Source organism: Oreochromis niloticus, linkage group LG3, assembly GCF_001858045.2.
Source record: "Oreochromis niloticus isolate F11D_XX linkage group LG3, O_niloticus_UMD_NMBU, whole genome shotgun sequence".
Lineage (NCBI taxonomy): Eukaryota > Metazoa > Chordata > Actinopteri > Cichliformes > Cichlidae > Oreochromis > Oreochromis niloticus.
This window is the reverse complement of record NC_031967.2, coordinates 37,392,861-37,412,634: the sequence shown is the minus strand read 5'-3', so window position 1 is coordinate 37,412,634 and position 19,774 is coordinate 37,392,861. Positions and strand designations below refer to the sequence as shown.

Here is a 19,774-nt window from a genome sequence, read left to right as displayed (position 1 = left end):
TCACGCTACTACCACCATATATTACTGTTGGTACGATGTCCCTTTTCTGAAATGCTGTTTTAGTTTCATACCAAATTTATTGGGACTCAGACCTCACAAAAGGTTCAGTATTTGTCTCACCCAGATGTCTTGGGTATCATCAAGATGTTTTTTGTTTTTGTTTGTTTGTTTTTTGTCAAATGTGATATGAGCCTTCATGTTCTTTTTGGACATCTTGAACTTTCTTCCGTGGATGCAATTTTTGCCCAATCTCTATCTTATTGTCAGGAGTCCTCTGAACTTAACCACAGGCTTCTCATGTCTCAGTTATTTAATGTTGTTCTAGGTTATTTTGTGACCTCTGGATGAGTTGACGATGTGCTCTTGAAGTAATTTTGGTTGGCCAGTCACTCCTGAGTAGGTTCACCACTTTTACACGTGGTCTCCATTTGTGTGTGATGACTTTCACCTAATGAGCCACACTTTGCTCATAACCTACCGGGTGTGTTTCCACACTTTCCGAAACAGCAATTAAGCCATGAAACCATTTTATATCATATTTTATGATTAAAACAATCAGCCAAGGTATACACAAACCTTATATCTGAATTAAAACAATTTAATGTTAAAAATCCCCAATAACAGCTAAAAAAAAATATCCAAGCACCAAACTTCCTCCTTGGTCCCTCCCAGAACCTTTAAGTAGCGTTAAATTTCCTAGATACACATGAATACCCCAGAGAGATAAAGGACAGTGACTGCTACTCCACAAATATATTATTCACACTTTTCATAGCCACATCATAGTAAATTACATTTATGGACAATACTGTCTCTTTATCTTAATATGGAAATGTTTTCCTAAAGTCCTACCTAAATTGGAAATGTGCCCAGAACACCATTTGCTAACACAATAATACTAAATCTAAAAGAAACACCTCTGTCAGTACAACAACCAACATCTGGCATCATCAATTGATCAACTGATTTTTTTCAAATTCAAAACTTGCTCATGCGGAGAAGTCATATCAGAAGTATATTATTAACCCTCAGCAGACATCACACACTAGTCACTGAGTTGTTTATGTTGCACCACTAGAGGGCGCTGCAGTTGCACCAATCTGCGGGTCACTGCTTCTCAGCTGTAGAATGACATCCTGTGGGAGTCCATTTTTCACGAGTGCTGCTTTAATCTATGGATTAAAAAAGGAAGACTGAGTTAGAGTCACTACTTTCTCTGCTTAGTGTAAGCTACACTCAGGTCCACTGGGTCCTTATGCCTCATTATGTGGACAAAATGTCACTATCAGGCACACCGGGAATGCCAATGAGTTAGACTAGGATCTTTAGTGTTTAGAGCAGAGCACAAGAAAACACAAACATTTAGCATTTTTTAATCTATAAAATATCAGTCTGGGATTAAGATTTTTTTTTCAGTTTTCCCCAAGTACTAAGAATTCAGATGAGATAAGAACAGACTAACCTGATTTAGGAGGGTGTCCTTATCAATCTGAGACAAGCCCACCAAAGAGGAAAGCTTCATGCTCAGACCTGCAACATCTACAAACACAAAAAATTCCATGTTATAGGTCAGAATTGTCTTCTGTCTGTTTAATCCGAGATCACTCAAAACGTGAAAAACAATTTTTCCTAAATCCATTTATAATTTTGTGACTGGTAAACCAGTCATACAGTGTGTTGTAATCTGTCCATAATAATGTCTCTGCTTTACACAGTTAACATTGCTGCAAGCAGCTGCATTTGACAAAAATCAGTGGATCTTATGTTTAGATAAAACACAATGGTAGATGTACAAGGTAAATTTAACACCATAAAAGATTTAATCCAGGAACTTGGCTAATCATTATTCACACTGCAAGTTAGCTTCCTAGCTAGATGACATAAAAGTCCCTAAAATTTCACCACTCCTGTATAACATTTGTTACTCCCTAACTTACTTTACATTAACTTCTAGGCTTTGCTTAACAGCTATGAGTTAACTGAAACAAACAAGTCACTGTTGCCCCAAATCTGTCAAGCTGGACTAAGTCTCATGAATTACTCACAAACTGGTGTGTTGGCTGGAGTAGGTGTTGGTGTTGGTGTTGATAATTCTGTACACAAATATAAGTTTAAAAAAAAGGTTGTTAGTGAACGCTATCAATCCAGTAAATAACTGTTGACATTAAAACAAAGAAAAGTTGTACTCACTGATATCAACACTCACAACTATGCATCGAAGCTCAGAGTGATACTTGGTTCCACTGTGGAAATAAATCAGCTTATTCTTTACATTTTTGAAGATAAGCAAAGAAAGAACTTTGAATACAGACAATATATTTCAAAGTTTATAATAGTTCATGGAAATCTGATGTTTTGTTTTGTTTTTCACATTTGAGTTCATGATTGAAACACAACAAAGACGGACAAGTAGAAAGTGACTTCAGCGTTTCCAGATATGCAGTAGTTAACAATTTCTTCATAGTAAGCTGTGTGCAGATTCTTTAAACAAGCTATTATTATTGTTAGCGCTGGTATATCATCTAACTTACACTGGTTAAATAGTGGAGTTTTGTCATTATCATGAAATATCTAGTTTCTCAATTTCATAATGGGCCCATGCAAAGGCAGAAATCTTCCCTCAGCCTGCAGTGAAGAGGTTCACACATAGAGAGACTGAATTGTCAAATACAGATTTCCATTTAAGACCATCCCACTTCTGACAGTAATAAAAGTATTGGGTGTGTGGGCAGCCAATGAGACTGGGTATGTGTGAAATAGGTATTAAAGAAGTTTGAGCATGTGCCAGAAGCAGTCATACACTCCCAGGCTGTGATAGTATTTATATGGATGGGATGGTTTGACCATGTTTGGACCATGAGTAGTTTTCTATAGTATATTTCTCTTTTCATTTTCATTTTTCTAATTTCTACAATTTTCTTATATTCATTTTAAAAGGGTATAATGTAGGTACTAACTTGGAAATTGCCTGAATAACAAAACAACAGGGGTGGTCTTCTCCAGCTTGTATCTTGGATGGTGTCCACATCAGGGTGAATTCTCCTGGTCCTGTTTGATTCTGGATTACATTGTACGGCCCACTGAACAGTAGCTCAGAGATCCTTCGTATAAAAAGTAAAAATCTGTTCACTTACATTTCAAAAAATGTTCCTACGTACATGTCTACTGCTGCTTTTCCATTGATATTGTCAATAATGTTGCACAGCCTGCAACAGCTCGGAAACCGTCAACGAACCGAAAAGCAAAAAGCTCAAGTGACATTTCCAAAACATTTTATTTAAGTTTCATTTTTTTAATTTAATGTTTTTAATCTATTTTTTCGAGCTACAGCAGTAGTATATTGATAATGCCTTTTTTGACTGTCAGACTATTTCAACTTATCACTTGAAAATTTCAGCACAATTTCACCACAAACCCATTAACATTGTCCCTTCAACATCTTTAAAATCTTTTACTTTAACTTACGTAGAGTTTTTTGCTTCTGCACTGATGCTGATTTCCAGAGTTTGACTGACATTAGTGTAGAGCTGAGCTCTGTGGGCTGGGGTTGGAGGCAGGAAGTTGGGCAGAAAGTCTCCTTCTGTGCAGGATGGCACTGCAGAATCAACTGAAAAATGACAGAAACAACAATGTTTTGTGGTGTACTTCCTAGCATGTCCATAAATGAGATGTTTCTGTTCTTTGATCAGCAGCACCAAAATACCTCTGCATCTGCTGGGTGTCCAGAGAGTAAATTCTTGTGTAATTGGTGTTCAACTATCTTTCTGTGTGTGAATTTCATATCCATCCATCCATCCATCCATCTTCATCCGCTTTATCCGAGGCCGGGTCGTGGGGGCAGCAGCCTAAGCAGAGAAGCCCAGACCTCCCTCTCCACAGCCACCTCCTCCAGCTTATCTGGGGGAACACCAAGGCGTTCCCAGGCCAGCCGAGAGATATAATCTCTCCAGCGTGTCCTGGGTCTGCCCCGGGGGCCTCCTCCCGGTGGGACATGCCCGGAACACCTCACCCAGGAGGCGCCCAGGAGGCATCCTTGTCAGATGCCCGAACCACCTCAACTGGCTCCTTTCGATGTGGAGGAGCAGCGGCTCTACTCTGAGCCCCTCCCAGATGGCCGAACTTCTCACCCTATCTCTAAGGGAGAGGCCAGCCACCCTTCGGAGGAAGCTCATTTCTGCCGCTTGTATCCGCGATCTCGTTCTTTCGGTCACTACCCACAGCTCGTGGCCATAGGTGAGGGTAGGGACGTAGATCGACCGGTAAATTGAGAGCTTCACTTTTACACTCAGCTCCCTCTTCACCACGTCGGACCGGTGCAGCGTCCGCATCACTACAGCCGCGGCACCAATCCGTCTGTCGATCTCCGGCTCCCTTCTCCCATCACTCACGAACAAGACCCCGAGATACTTGAACTCCTCCACTTGGGGCAGGAACTCATCCCGGACCAGGAGTGGGCACTCCACCCTTTTCCGGCTGAGAACCATGGCCTCAGATTTGGAGGTGCTGATCCTCATTCCCGCTGCTTCACACTCGGCTGCGAACCATTCCAGTGCGAGCTGGAGGCCTTCACCTGATGAAGCCAACAGAACCACATCATCCGCAAAAAGCAGAGATGAGATTCTGAGGCCACCGAAGTGAAGGCCCCCCGCCACTTGTCTGTGCCTAGAAATCCTGTCCATAAAAATTATGAACAGAACCGGTGACAAAGGGCAGCCCTGGCGGAGCCCATCACCCACCGGGAACGAGTCCGACTTATTGCCGGCAATGCGAACCAAACTCTTGCAACGGTTGTATACGGATCGAATGGCCCATAGCAATGGGCCAGACACCCCATACTCCCACAACACCTCCCACAGGACACCCCGAGGGACACGGTCGAATGCCTTCTCCAAGTCCACAAAACACATGTAGACTGGTTGGGCAAACTCCCATGCACCATCAAGTATCCTTGAGAGGATAAAGAGCTGGTCCAGTGTTCCGCGACCAGGACGAAAACCGCATTGTTCCTCCTGTATCTGAGGTTCGACTAGCGGACAAACTCTCCTTTCCAGCACCCTGGCATAGACTTTCCCAGGGAGGCTGAGGAGTGTGATCCCCCTGTAGTTGGAACACACCCTCCGGTCTCCCTTCTTAAAGATGGGGACCACCACCCCGGTCTGCCAGTCCAGGGGTACTGCCCCTGATCTCCACGCAACATTGTAGAGGTGTGTCAACCAGGACAGCCCTACAACGTCCAGAGCCTTCAGGAACTCGGGGCGGACCTCATCAACACCAGGGGCTCTGCCACCAAGGAGTTGTTTAACTGACTCAGTGACCTCGCCCCCGGAAATTGGCGGGTCGTTCCCCTCATCCCCAGACTCTGCTTCCTCCTCGGAAGACGTGTCAGTGGGATTAAGGAGGTCCTCGAAGTAATCCTTCCACCGCCTGACAATTTTCTCAGTCGACGTCAGCAGCGCTCCGCCAGCACTATACACAGTGCAGGTAGAGCACCGCTTTCCCCTCCTGAGACGCCTGACGGTTTGCCAGAATCTCTTCGATGCAGTCCGAAAGTCTTTTTCCATGGCCTCTCCGAACTCCTCCCACACCCGAGTTTTTGCTTCAGCCACTGACCGAGCGGCATTCCGCTTGGCCTGTCGATACCTGTCGGCAGCCTCCGGAGTCCCACAGGCTAACCAAGCCCGATAGGACTCCTTCTTCAGCCTGGTGGCTCCCTTCACCTCTGGTGTCCACCATTTGGTTCGGGGATTACCACCACGGCAGGCACCAACCACCTTGCGGCCGCAGCTCAATGCAGCAGCTTCGGCGATGGAGACGCTGAACATGGTCCAATCGGACTCAATGTCCCCAGTCTCCCTCGGAATGCTGTTGAAGCTCTGCCGGAGGTGTGCGCTGAAGATCTCGCGGACTGGGGCCTCTGCTAGATGTTCCCAGCACACCCTCACTACGCGTTTAGGTGCACCGGGTCTGTCCAGTGTCCTCCCCCGCCACCTGATCCAACTCACCACCAGGTGGTGATCAGTTGACAGCTCAGCCCCTCTCTTTACCCGAGTGTCCAGAACATATGGTCGCAGGTCTGGTGATACGATTACAAAATCGATCATCGACCTGCGGCCTAGAGCGTCCTGGTGCCACGTGCGCTTATGGACACTCTTATGTTCGAACAAGGTGTTCGTTATGGCCAAACTGTGATTTGCACAGAAGTCCAATAACAAAACACCACTTGGATTCAGATCAGGGAGGCCGTTCCTCCCAATCACGCCCGTCCAGGTCTCGCTGTTGTTACCCACGTGAGCATTGAAGTCTCCCAGCAGGACAACAGAGTCTCCAGGTGGGGCACCGTCCACCCCCCCCGCCTGACTCTAAGAAGGCTGGGTACTCTGAACTGCCACTCGGCGCATAAGCGCAGATGACAGTCAGGACCCGTTCCCCGACCCTGAGGCACAGGGAACAAACCCTCTCATCCACCGGGAAAAACTCCAACGTACCGGCAGCAAGCCGAGGGGATATTAGAATACCTACCCCAGCCCGCCGCCTCTCACCAGGGGCAATTTCATATCGCCAAATTAATAAAGGAGGTCATGAAACTGGAATGACCTTTGGCTAACATCAGTCTGTTAGTTTTTGAGAAGGTTCAGGTTGGTGATGAACACTGGACAGATTTTAACTTACAGCAGATCATTGGTATCATTGTAACTCCAAAGATTATTAAAATATGGAACCATACCTAGCAAAACAAACCGGACTGGTATTTTGCCAATGGCATCCTTGGTAGTTATTATAGTCTGTGACCCGTTGGTTTGAGTCAGTGTGATGTTCTTCATGGGAAAGTCTTCCATCATCACCTGTACTGCATACGGACCTTCATTACTGCTGCTGGTGGGGCTGAATGACAGAGTACAAGAGGACTGCAAGAGGATGAAAAAGAATATGAGGTCAAATCAAACTATCCACAAATCAAACTGTCTAATTTGACATTAGATTGAAAGCAATACTCACTGATGAGAGGCTGAGGACAGACGGTGGATCACAAGGGTTACACTCTGATGGTGTGTTTCCGTATCGGCATTTAACCTCATCCCCATCAGGGTCAAACATCAACAAGCTGACATTTGTCTGACAGTTTGAAGGAACTCTGAAAAAGAGAGAAAGTTGTTGTAAATTTTTGTTTATGCTTGTGGATCATATTGTACGCAGTTCTCTCTATATTGACTAGGTTAGCATTAGCATGCTGGCTAGTCAGAAATAGAAACCTTGACTGTTCTCATCAGCCCAGTGGATAAAAACAACGTTCACCAGGGAAGATACAATAGTAGATAGATACAATAGTAGATAGATACAAGGAGAATAGAAACCTATGGTTAGTTGTCTGGATCCAGCCACTTTTACTAGATTGTATCATGTCATCTCAACAAGAACAAATTAAGTTGCTGAATTTCATGCAGATGCTACATGATTTAATTACGTTCACCATAGAAACATGGAATTATTTAGTTCAAATTACAAGTTTGGATCTTGTGCATGTAGCAACCACCCAATTTCATTTTTTTTGAGTGTAAAAACTGTTCAGTGCATGTTTTAAAAATAAGATATTCATCTGGATACTGAGGATGTGGCTGCTTCAGCTGCCTGTCAACTACAGCCTGATTGCCGCCCATCAGGTATCACCTACACCCAATGACGTCACTGAAGTAGAACTCTACTTTTCTTGTTGCGCCGTTTTGTCCCTTTTCCGATTTTTAATGAAGTTCCTGGAAAAATAAGGGCTAAAAAATAAGAAATTAAAAGTTTTTGCTTTGTGTGACTGGACCTCTGTTCTACATGGAAACATTAACATGTGTCCTTCTATAATTCAGATTTTTCTGTCATACTGTGAACACTTTTGACAGGGAAGAGCACGACTGTTTCAACATATTTGCCGCGAGTAGAGGCATAACAGAGGCACAGACAGTGAATAAGCTTACCTAATAACTGGGATGATGGTGGTCTGGGGTGACGAGTTTGCTTTGCCTGTGTCGGAACGTTTTCTCAGTTCAAGCCATGCTTCAGTTCTCCATGATGTGATATTGTTTTTTTATACCATTTATCCAGTCACCACCAGAGTACCTTCAGTGCAAATTTGTGGGAGTCAGTTTACATTATGCTTTACTTTGTATAGAAAGTATTTACAAATATCAAACTCGAAAACGATATATGTTAATAAATCATCAGCTGATCTTTAATTAGTTATTTTATTTTTTGTAGCACCACAAAGGTGCTTTCCTGTGGTCCTGCAGTTAAAATACAACCATGACAGTTTAATTTGATTTTGTACTATATCAAGGAGTACTCACGCTATTGTGTACACATTGCTGAAAGTCGGCAGAATATAGATGTACTCCATCTGACACCACTCTCCACTGCTCTCCTTATCGACCTTGTTGAACTGATAGAGCTCATACCCACAACTGCTATTTTGGCAACCATATGAGTAAGTAGCATAGCAGTTGTGGCTGTTCAGCACATAGCGAGCCCTCAGCTGTAAATTTATAGTGAATATGTATTTGCCTAAGTATACTTTATCTAAAAAGGTAACATATTTAAACAAAAACAAACAATGGTATAAACTGTAGATTTACAGTGAATACATGTTTACTTGACTTTTCTACATTTAAATAAAAAAGAAAAAAACCACACACAACAAATTTAAAGATAAAAAGAAGAAACTGTACATACCAGGACAGATCCATTTATTTCAGTGACTTTTGTGTAGTAGGTCCCAGTGCCATAAAAATAAGCTTGTTGTACGTTGAAGAAGTCAGAAGCCTGTGTGCTGCAGACCAATAGCAGAAGAAGCCACACGGACAGCGACATAGTGACTCCTTGTCTGTCTCTACAATGACAGTAAATTGTTAAAAACAATACACTCACTTGCAAAGACAGCCTCTCTCTAACTCACTCTGCTGTTTTACTTGCCTTTTGTTTCCCACATACCAACTCGCTTCGATGCTAAACCGTTAAACCTGGTATGAGGAAATATTTCAAGCTCTTGTGATGGAAGGCAGTGAATGCAAGTATGTCAGTATGAGATTACTTTCTAAACAGAAAATACAAACATTGAAACTACTTTTTAATCCAAGCCTCATAAAAATCATCATTTTTGTAAGCATTTTCTCATTTACAACCACAGCAGAGGTTGTTGAAAAGGGTCTTAAGCTTTGAGTCTTCTATTCCTATGAAATATCACCTGTTTTATACAGCAACATGTGTGGACTTTAAGAAATGCAGTCCTACATGTTTGTTTAATATGCACATTGAAGGACATATGCTAATCGAAAATGACCCTCCAAGTAGGGCTGGGCAATATGGCCCAAAATCCATATCACGGTATAACTTGAAGCATGTGCGGTAACGATATATATCGCAATATTTTTTTCTTCTGTATAACGTATTTTACACACTATAAGGCACACTTAAAATCCTTTAATTTTTCAAAAATCGACAGTGTGCCTTATGTATGAATTCTGGTTGTGCTTACTGACCTCGAACCGATTTTATGTAGTACACGGCATCCACAAATCTCTCAAAAAATGTTTTAGTACGACTTTGGTGAGCTATGAAGGCGCACCGCTTGATGGATTGCCGAAGCATTACGGCTGCCGTAGTCAGGAGCCTTGCGGAGTAATCTGGGTCCAAAACTCCCTCTGCTTCAGGTCCCAAAGTCAAACGAACACTGTGGCATCACTGAGAATTAAAAACTGTCTAAATTCTTTCATCTTTAATGAAATGATCAGCATTGCTGCTTTAACATCCAGGCATCCATGAAAACAGAATTTATTAAATTTAACGGAGTTAGAAGTTAGCAGGAAGTTAGCTTTGCTAGTTTCGCTAGTTACCTAAGCATGATGTACCATGCTCTGACAGAGATTTCTGAAAAAATTAAAACGTACAGCTCTGCTATCACTTCCGACATAAATGAAGACAGAAAACTAAACAGCAGTGACGTTTGTAGGGTTACTGAAGTTGGGCTAGCTGGTATATAATGATGTGCTATGTGATCGCTAGCAACACAGCTATGTTAGCATAACATTAGCACAGTGAAGCTGAAGGATGAATGCTAACTTTTTTCCAATCGATAAAGGTTAACGTGAGGGTTTCTGGTGGTTATGGACAAATGCAATCGCATGGCAGGATGCTGTAAACGGACCAAACTTCAGTTAGGAGAATAACTGAGATAATCCATCCACAATACGAGGTTAATCATTAATATACTGCAATGACATGGGAACAGAGCAGCTGTGATAGAATTCAGCATTAATGAATCAATGGCACGGAAGTGCAGGAAGCACAGTTTTTGGCTTTCCCTATATTCCAAAAGTGCTTCGTCTCTTTGCTATTACTGTTGCCCGGCATAATTTGCAGATGATGTTGTTTGCAGATGCTGCAATGCTTTCAACCAAAACAGCCGCAGCTTGATGACACCATCAACATGCGCTATCGCGGTAGAGCGGTATAGTCAAAATCTCTACCGTTGGCCAAATTTATATAGATTCTACCGTATACCGTTTATACCGCCCACCCCTACCCCCAAGTTTCCTCACAGTGTTACTGGAGGCCAATCTAATGCCATCCAGAGTAAGAATCTGGTTAGATACCATATTTCTAAGATTTTTAGTCCCAAGTACAATGACCTCAGTTTTATCTGAATTTAAAAGTAGGAAATTAGAGGTCATCCAGGTCTGTATGTTGAGAGCTTGCTGACTAGCTGCATTACAGTTTGGTATGGAAGCTGCTCTGCCAGCAACCGAAAATCACTACAGAGGGTGGTGAAGGCAGCAGAGCGCATCACTGGCATGAGGGTTCCTTCCACTCAGGACATCTGTCTTCAACGGTGCCTCTGCAAAGCACACAGCATCATCAAGGACCACAGCCACCCAGCACACTAGCTGTTCTTGTTACCATCTGGCAGATGTTACAGGAGTCTGTCTACAAGACTCAAAAACAGCTTCTACCATCAAGCCATTTGACACCTCAACCACAACACTTAAACACACACACACACACACACACACCAAACTCCACAGGATGCACACAGAATATTTCCTACAGTTTCTCAAGTACATACTACACTCTGCACTGGTCACTTCATTTTTATTAGTATTTAAATAAAAATAAAAACCCTTACTCCATGCATTACTGTACTAACTGCCACTTTAAATCTTGTACTGCTCAGTTGTACTGCTGCTCACATCCCATTATTCTGTTCAGTATTGTTTATTAGATCCCTCCCCGTGTTGTTGCCCTCTGTGTCTCCCTCTGTGTATTTAGTGATGTGAGTTATTGTGCTTTGCTCCCACTTCTTGTGTTCCGTGTTTACCTCATCCCGTCATGTGCTCCTCTCGGCTGACTCTGTGTGTTACGTTTAAGGTCCGCGTCTTGAGTCAGTATTTTCAGTTCCATGTCCTCCCTGTCTTGTTATATGTAATTGTCCTCAGCTGTGTTATGTGTGTGCTCCTATGTCCTTCGTTAGTCTTCTGTGTATTTATGTCAGAGTCTCCCTTAGTTCCGTGTCGCTTCATCCCTTGTCTTTCACTGTGTGTTCCATCTGCCTGTTCAGTTTAGTCGCATGTCCAGTTTAGCCAGTTTTCTGTTTTGCCTGCAATCAGTAATAAACCTGAGTATCTACAAGTTCACTTTGCCTCTGTGTGTCCTGCTCTTGGGTCCAGCATTTCTGCCTGCCCTCACACAGCCATGACATTTAAGGCTTATTTTAAAGAGATTCACAGATTTAAGATTTAACAAATGCCAAATGTTATTATTTTTATTAGTCAAAATGTTAATTTACAAATCTTAATATAGCGGCTCTGTGGGCACTAGTGACCTAACAGCAGCAAAATAAAACCAGAAGTAATTGAGTAATTGCCAAAACCTTAATATCCTGCTGCTGATGAGCCACACTTTGCTCATAACCTGCCACGGCTGTTTCCACATTTTCTAAAGTGGCAATTAAGCCACAAAACCATTTTATATCATATTTTATGATTGAAACTATTTTCCAAAGTATACATAAACCCTATATCTGATTTAAAATGATATAGCCCTACAAATTCCAAATAAGAACTCCTGCTTCCAACTTTCTCCTTGGTCCCTTCCAGAACCTTTAAGTAGCGTTCAGCTGCTTAGATACACATGAATACCTGGAGAAGACAAAGGAGAGTGACTGCTACTCCACAAATGTATTACCCACACTTTTCTTAGCCACATTATAGTTCATTACTTTTATGGATAATACTGTTGCTTTTATCTTAATGGAAATGTTTTCCTAAAGTCCTACCAAAAGTGAAAATGTGCCCAGAACACCATTTGCTAATACAATAATACTAAATAATCTAAACAAGTAAGCAAACACCTCTTCAGTACAAGATCAAATATCTGGCATCATCAATGACTTTTTCAAATGCATAATGCAAAAAAAAAAAAAAAAAAAAAAAAAAAAATCACATCAGAAGTATTTAATCAAGTCACTGAATTGTTGTTTATGTTGCGTCACTACAGGGCGCTGCAGTTGCACCAATCTGCAGCTCACTGCTTCGCAACTGTGGGAGTCCCTTTTCACCAGTGCTGCTTTAATTCATGGATTAAAAAAAGGAATAGTGAGCTAGAGTCACAGAGACAGTGACAGAACATGATCTTAGAAGCTGTGTTCATGGTTATACACTCCCAGGCTGTGATAGTATATGTATGGATGGGTTGGTTTGACCATATTTGGACCATGAGTAGTTTTCTATAGTATATTTCTCTTTTCATTTTTTTTTTTTAATTTCTACATTTTTATTATATTCATTTATAAAGGGTATAATATAGGTACTAACTTGGAAATTGCCTGAATAAGAAAACAACAGGGGTGGTCTTCTCCAGCTTGTATCTTGGATCGTGTCGTGAGCTCTCTTGGTCCTGTTTGGTTCTGGATTGCATTGTACTAAACAGTAGCTGAGAGATCCTTCGTAGAAAAGTAAAAACCTGTTAACTTACATTTCAAACAACGTTCATATCAAGTTTCACTTGGCATCTTACCCAGATTCCAGGCACATGCAAGAAAAAAAAACCAAAAACTCTTAATGACAGTTTTGCTAAATAAAAGGATCTGGCTTGCATCAGACACATTGCCATTAACCAATGATCACCCTTGATGACAGAGCTTCAGTGAGTTTTGTGTAGTAGGTGCCTGTGCCATAAAAATAAGCCTGTTGGACGTTGAAGAAAGAAGCCTGCATCCTGCAGACCATTAGCAGCAGGAGCTACACAGAGAGCGCCATAGTGACTCCTTGTCCGTCTGCATTGACAGTGAATTGTTGAAAACAATAATGCTTGTTGACAAGGGCAGACTCTCTCTTTCACCTTTTATTGCCACATACCAGTTCGCTTCGATGATAAGCAAATAAATTTAAAAAAAAAGAAGAAAAAAAAAGACGTGTGTTTGGCTGCTTCACATAGTGGACATTGAGTTGTTGTGTGGGGCACCAGTAGTCCATGTCTGTTGCTGTAACAGTAGTTCATGTTTAGAATAAAAAATCCCAGCTCACTGATTTGATCGGGGCAATAGTGCCTAAAATGTTGCATAATTTTGCTGAGAGATCTTTTACTTTGTGGTCATCTTAGATGAGTAGTTTTATGGACAAACCACCAGGTCATTCAGTGTTCCCTTAGTCCCTCATCATCAGCTGTACTTAAAATACTTTCTGTGTTAACTACAAACCTGCCTCAATAAACATTAGATTAACAGTTTTACTAATAAGTGAGATGCTGAGGAATGATGGATAATTACAAGGATCACAATCAAAGTTATTATAAGCTGGCTCTGCAAATCTGCATTTAACAGCATCTCCATCTGTGTCAAACATCAAGAAGTTGTAATTCCTCATACAGTTTGAGGGAACTGACAGACAGTGAAAGAAAAAAAAGGTCTTTTGTTGTTTTCGTTCAAATTTTACCTGGATTAATTTCAATAACTTGCATTCAAGGCTGAAACCCCATGCATCCATAACCTGACCACCAGGCACAGAGAAGCTTCACTAGAACAGTCTCGGTTATTGGCCGCGATAGCAAGACTCCATGAGTTGGGTTTTATTATTGTTAGTGCTCAGAGCTTTTTAATTACATTTTTTCCACTTAAGTGAGTTTGTGTCTGGTTTTAAGTTACTCATGTACTTTCTGTTGCATCAAAACAAAGTCTACTGTTTGCATTTCATACAGCCATTGTACCTGTCTTGTTAACCCTGTTTTGAGTCTCAATGCTTGAGACTTGACCTAAAAGAAAAAACAATACACCAACTCCAAGTAGCAGCTTTCAAATAGAAATCATGATTACACAAAATAAGTTGTGCAGTCACAACGAGAGCAAACACAATGAGAGTAAACATTGGAGTAGCTTTTGTCAGGTCACAAGTGTGAACTTTGAATGATGAACTTTATCCAGCCAATCACTTGTAGATTCAGGTTTTTAGATCCAAATAAAATCAAACAACTCAGAGAGATTCTCTGGAAAAAACAGAGTTCTTGAAACAGAGTTTATTGATTAAAATTATAGAAAGCAAAACAGAACAGAACACAAAGCAAGCCCTGGCGTGTAGAGCCTTAAGCACAAACAGCAGACAGAGACACACAAAAACAAACAAAGAAAAAGACTGGCAGGGACGTTTCAAAACCTTCTTTTATGGGCGCTGAATCTTCAACTCCTTTTCCTTAAATGTATCATGGCACCCCTCGGGGCAGACGTGCTTGCTTGCTCCGCTCTCAGATGCCTACTTGTTTGTTGTTGTTTACTTTTTGTTCTCTTTGCACTGGATAAGTGCTGTGCACTGTTAACATACCCGAGACAGGCAAAACTTGACATCAGTAACTCATACAATCCTCTGGACTTTACCCTCCCACCGGAGCTTCAAGTCATTGTTTGCCCCGGTAACCGGTAGCGCTTCGGAGATGGTGACGTAAGCTATCGTAAGCTGACGTAAGCTTCATGCTATGCTAAAAGCTCGAGCTAGCCAACCACCGCTACCCAGCATTTTGTTAGCCAATGTGAGGTCTCTGGAAAACAACGAGCCAGGATCACAACACAGCGGGAAATTAGAGAATGCTGAGCTCCTATTTTCATAGGAGTGCCGCGGGAGTTCTCAGCTCTGTTTTTGGCCATTGTTTACATCCAGCCGCGAGCTGACGCCGCAGCAGCACTTCGTAAACTCTATGACGTCATCAGTGCATTAGAGACTACTCATTTAGATTCTGTTTTTATTGTTGCTGGTGACTTTAATAAACGCAACTTACGCGCTGTAGTTCCAAAATACCACCAACACGTGGCCATTCCTACCCGTGACAAGAACACCCTGGATCATGTCTACAGCAACATACATGACGCATATAGGGCTGCACCACACCCCCACTTTGGACAGTGTGACCACATCTCTTTGTTCATGTACCTGGCTTACAGGCAGAAACTGAAACAATCCAACCCTGCCACCAAACCTGTTAAACTGTGAACCCCAGAGACTGAGTGCATCCTACAGGACTGCTCTGCCCAAACAGACTGGGATGTGTTTCAACCTGAGTATGTGACTGGGTACATCAGCATCTGTGTTGACAATATTGTGCCCACCACACAAGTCAGAAAGTTCCCCAACCAGAAGGCCTGGATCAACAGTCAGGTACGACATATGCTGAGTACTCGATCTCTTACAAAGCGGTGAAGTCATAGCTGGACTGGCCATCGGGCATACCGGACATTTGCCCGGTGGGCCAATGGGGGTTTTTCTTTGTTTTTTTCTGTAACGGTATAAACACTGAAAAGTGGTGGATTGGCCAGATGAAGGGAGATGTGTTAAAATAACTCAATTGTTTGGTAGTGGCTATTGCGGAGCTTCTACAGATTCAGTAACATTAGCAAGTGGTGGAGGCCAGCAGATGCAACACGCTGGCAGGTGGATGACAGAAAGGCAGGTAGAGCAGAGACCTGAGGCGGTGAACTGAACTTCAGGTAAGAAGTTATGACCTGCAGTCTATCTGGGTCAGATATAAACCAAGTTTAGGTGGAGTTTATTTTCGTTATGCTGACTTTTTACAGTCAGTTACAATAACTCGTTTCTATACTGCTGAGCGGGTGCTATGATATTATTGATGTTGAACTTGTTTTATCTTATTTATTAGAGTTTCCAACCGTCCCGTAAAAAACGGAATCGTCTCGTATACAGAGAAAATAATGCGCGTTTCATATTGAGGTGCAAAGGAACACAGTTTGTCCCGTATTTCAGCTACAATGAAAAAGACAAAGCTGGAGTTATTCTGTGTCTTTGCTGCACAGCTGCCTCTTCTCCTTTCATTCTCTCCCCTCCTGTTTCTACTTCAATCATGAAACTGATCAATGATCAGCTGATCGGCTTTTCTCTCTTGTTTGTTTGTCGCTCTGAATCTTACAACAAACGTTTTCATCTGATGTCAAATGTATAGAAATCCATTATTGTACATAGTATTTTTTTAGGGTCCCATCATAATTTCTTCAGAAGTAGCTAAGTACTGTTTATGATGCCAGCATTTTCCCACATTTTCTAGATTCTGTACCAGTACTGTGTGTAAAATGCCATCAAAAAGTCAATTAAGTTTTTCTTTCTATCTCCTTTCACTTTTTAAAGGTTGCCATGTTAGAAAATATATTTTGCCCTGCCATGCTGTTTATTGATGTGGTAAATGAATGGTTTATGAAAAACCATAAAATTCAAGTAGAAAAACTTTATATTTTTTACTGAAACAACCACAAACATGTTTATTGAATCATATTTCATAACTTTAAATACAAATATAAATTGTCAATTTTAAAATCATATACACGTTGCAAGTTTTGCAAACAAAGTTATTTGCAGCCATTTACCTTTTACCCTTTTTTAATAACGATTTCAAAATGATTACATAACAATCAAGTGTTCTGCATTCAATAAGATGCCACACAAATTATTTGTGCCACTCCAAATATTTCTGTCCACTATAAAGGAGAACATCACAGCCTGATACCTGCAGGTCTGACAGCAGCAGGTGTATCACTCCTGTTTCTACCTGGAGACAGCAGTCGCCTCATTGTTCTGACACACAACACAAAACTATCCACAACACTACACACTAACTACACGAGACAACACATTAACTACACACTCCAAACACGCTAAACCTCACAAATCTCTCACATCTCAAAACTCGCTCTCTCTCTTTTTCTCCTGTCTTTCTCTCGCTCTCTCTCTCTCGCCGTCACTCCTAAAACTTCCCCCTCTTCCTAAACAACCAAATGTCATGTTGCCATATCATTTTTTGATTGGTCAACATGGTGCATTTTTCCACCAAAACGAAACGGGTGTTTTTTGTTTTGGTTTGGTTTTTTTGCTCATAAGCAGAGAGTGCTTCCTAGCGCTGTCCTTAGACAGTAAATGTGACGAAACTATTGAGGAAAAAAAAACGCAGCATATATATTGTTTATCATGACTCTGGTTTTACGTGGCCTATCAACACAATTTAAAAACTGGTATATATCACCTTGTTGCTTTGTCGTCTTGAAGTGGTCATGTTATTGGCTTACCACGACTACTATATTCTTCCTCAGTCAAACAGCAGCACTCATGCGATGGTTTTGCCCCCTTAGCTCCAGGTGTTGTGCCAAAAAGTGATCCTCTATCAGACAGTGAAGGCCGCCCGCGGGAGCGCGGGCAGCTGCTTAAAGCTGTAGCGCCCAGATTACTTAAGTAGTCAGCTACTTCCGTGCAACTGATATAAGGTGCAGTAAGCTGAACACAGCTTCAACTGTCTGTTTGTTGAAAAATAGTAACGGATCGCGTTTTCTTGTTAGTAACGGTAACGGCGTTGTGACGATAGGAATAGTAATTAGTTAGATTACTCGTTAACAGAGATGGGCAGAAACGCGTTACTGTAATCCGATTACTTTTTTCAAGTAACGAGTAATGTAAGGGATTACCATTGCAAAAACGGTAATTAGATTACCGTTACTTTCCCGTAGGAACGCTGCGTTACTGCGTTACTAAAACCATGAGTTTTTTGCGAGAATGTCTCATGATAGTGACGTAAGCGAGTGCGACGTTCGTGACAACAGCTGTCTGCAGATCAACAATGGATAATATATCGAGTGTGGGAGAGAGTATGAGCGTGCAGCGTTTAAAGCGTGGAAGTACTGACCTTATTTTGAGTTTGATTCCATAAAAAGTGACAAAAACATTAGTGTCCGTTGTGCCTGGGAAGAAAACTTCTTTTTACAGCGAAAAAAAACCCCTTAACTTCCAAGCAAGCACCGAGTGCGCTACGACTGTAATGGGAAATTCACAGAGAAACTCGCGGATTCTTCCACTGACCGCTGCGGCACACCTGCACCAGGGTAAACCTCCGCCTACCCCAGTCCTGCTTTACAGGTGAAAATAGAGCAACTAGCCTTTGACTTTATTTATTTTTTGCTGTGTTTTACTTGCATCTATTTGAAAGAGTGATTGTAAACACAAAAAAATATTTTATTTTATGTGCTGGAATGTGCAGAAAATAGGTTTAAATGTTAAACAAATTTCTTCCAGTCAGAGAATGTTGCATATAATTTAATTTTTGCTTGATGCATAAAGTTAAAAGATTAAAACTAATAAAGCAAGTTTTAAGAAGAGACTTTTCCATTTGATTACATTTTGTATGATGGATTATGCTGAAAAAGCAGAATTGGGCTGAAAGATCTATCGCTTTATCACCTATTCAGGTTGTAAATTGTGTTTTTAAAAAGTAACTAAGTAATTAATTACTTTTGAAAATAAGTAATCAGTAAAGTAACGGGATTACTTTTTGGGGGAAGTAATCAGTAATTAGTTACTGATTACTTTTTTCAAGTAACTTGACCAACACTGCTCGTTAATGAAAAAAGTAACGCTGTTAGTAACACCGTTTCTTGCAACACCGTTATTCCCATCACTGCTGGCAGATGGCAGACTATTTTTATCAAGTGCATTTTTACATTCATCCTTTTTTCGATTACATAAATTGTGGGGTGAAATTGGACCTCCAAACATGGAGTCAATTATAGCATCCCAAGAGTCTGATTTTGGTCTTATCTGACCAAATTATATTCTCCTAGTACTTCAAAGGCTTGTCTAAATGTTGCACTTTAACATGCATTTCTTCAGCAGTGGAGTCATGGCAGTTGAGTGCATTATTCATTGTTTTCTTTGAAACAATTGTACCTGCTGATTCCAGGTCTTTCTGTAGCTCTTCACATGTGCTTGTTGGCTCTTGGACAACTCTTCTTAAAATTCTTTTCGCTCTTTTCTCTAAAATCTTGCGAGGAGCACCTGGTCATTCCAAGTTTACAATAAAATGATGTTCTTTGCACTTCTGGATTATGGCCCCAACAGTGCTCACTGGAACCTTCAGTAGAAATCCTTCTATAACCAATGCCATCAGTATGTTTTGGAAAAATAAGGTTGCATAGGTCTTCAGATAGCTCACTGGTTTAAATCATGAGATGTTTCTTGTAATGAGACACCTTTTATAGTTTGAACTGAAACAGCTGATATCAATTTGCTCTAAGTGGCAGGACTTCTTTCTAATTACTGATATATTTTAGTTGTTTTCAAGACTTTCCATGCCCTTTTGCACCACCCATTCTTCACGTGTTCAACATCCCTGTGTTATTTCTCATTATCACACATAACTTAATTTATGGACATCTGTGGTTTGATTTCTTTGCTTGTGTGGAATGGACAGAATGTTACCAATATCT

General features: G+C 41.3%; 1 protein-coding gene across 3 annotated transcripts; it reads right to left on the bottom strand.

The window, feature by feature from the left end:
* Window positions 1-514: 514 nt before the first annotated feature.
* LOC102078349 (uncharacterized) lies at window positions 515-15,727 on the bottom strand. 3 transcript variants are annotated; one of them, XM_019352169.2, is made up of 13 exons: window positions 14,682-15,727; window positions 12,849-12,976; window positions 8,713-8,869; window positions 8,331-8,515; window positions 7,962-8,103; window positions 6,997-7,132; window positions 6,725-6,905; window positions 3,466-3,607; window positions 2,958-3,101; window positions 2,191-2,243; window positions 2,046-2,093; window positions 1,463-1,539; window positions 515-1,172 (listed from the first exon to the last, which is right to left on the bottom strand). In XM_019352169.2, exons 6-13 carry the CDS (start codon window positions 7,093-7,095, stop codon window positions 1,062-1,064), a joined length of 855 nt encoding a protein of 284 aa, XP_019207714.1. In that variant the 5' UTR covers window positions 7,096-7,132; window positions 7,962-8,103; window positions 8,331-8,515; window positions 8,713-8,869; window positions 12,849-12,976; window positions 14,682-15,727; the 3' UTR covers window positions 515-1,061. The 3 variants fall into 3 exon arrangements, with proteins under 3 accessions (XP_019207714.1, XP_005459599.1, XP_019207715.1); XM_005459542.3 differs by lacking the exon at window positions 14,682-15,727 and having other exon boundaries at window positions 12,849-13,335; XM_019352170.2 differs by lacking the exons at window positions 12,849-12,976; window positions 14,682-15,727 and adding an exon at window positions 11,354-12,374.
* Window positions 15,728-19,774: the final 4,047 nt, after the last annotated feature.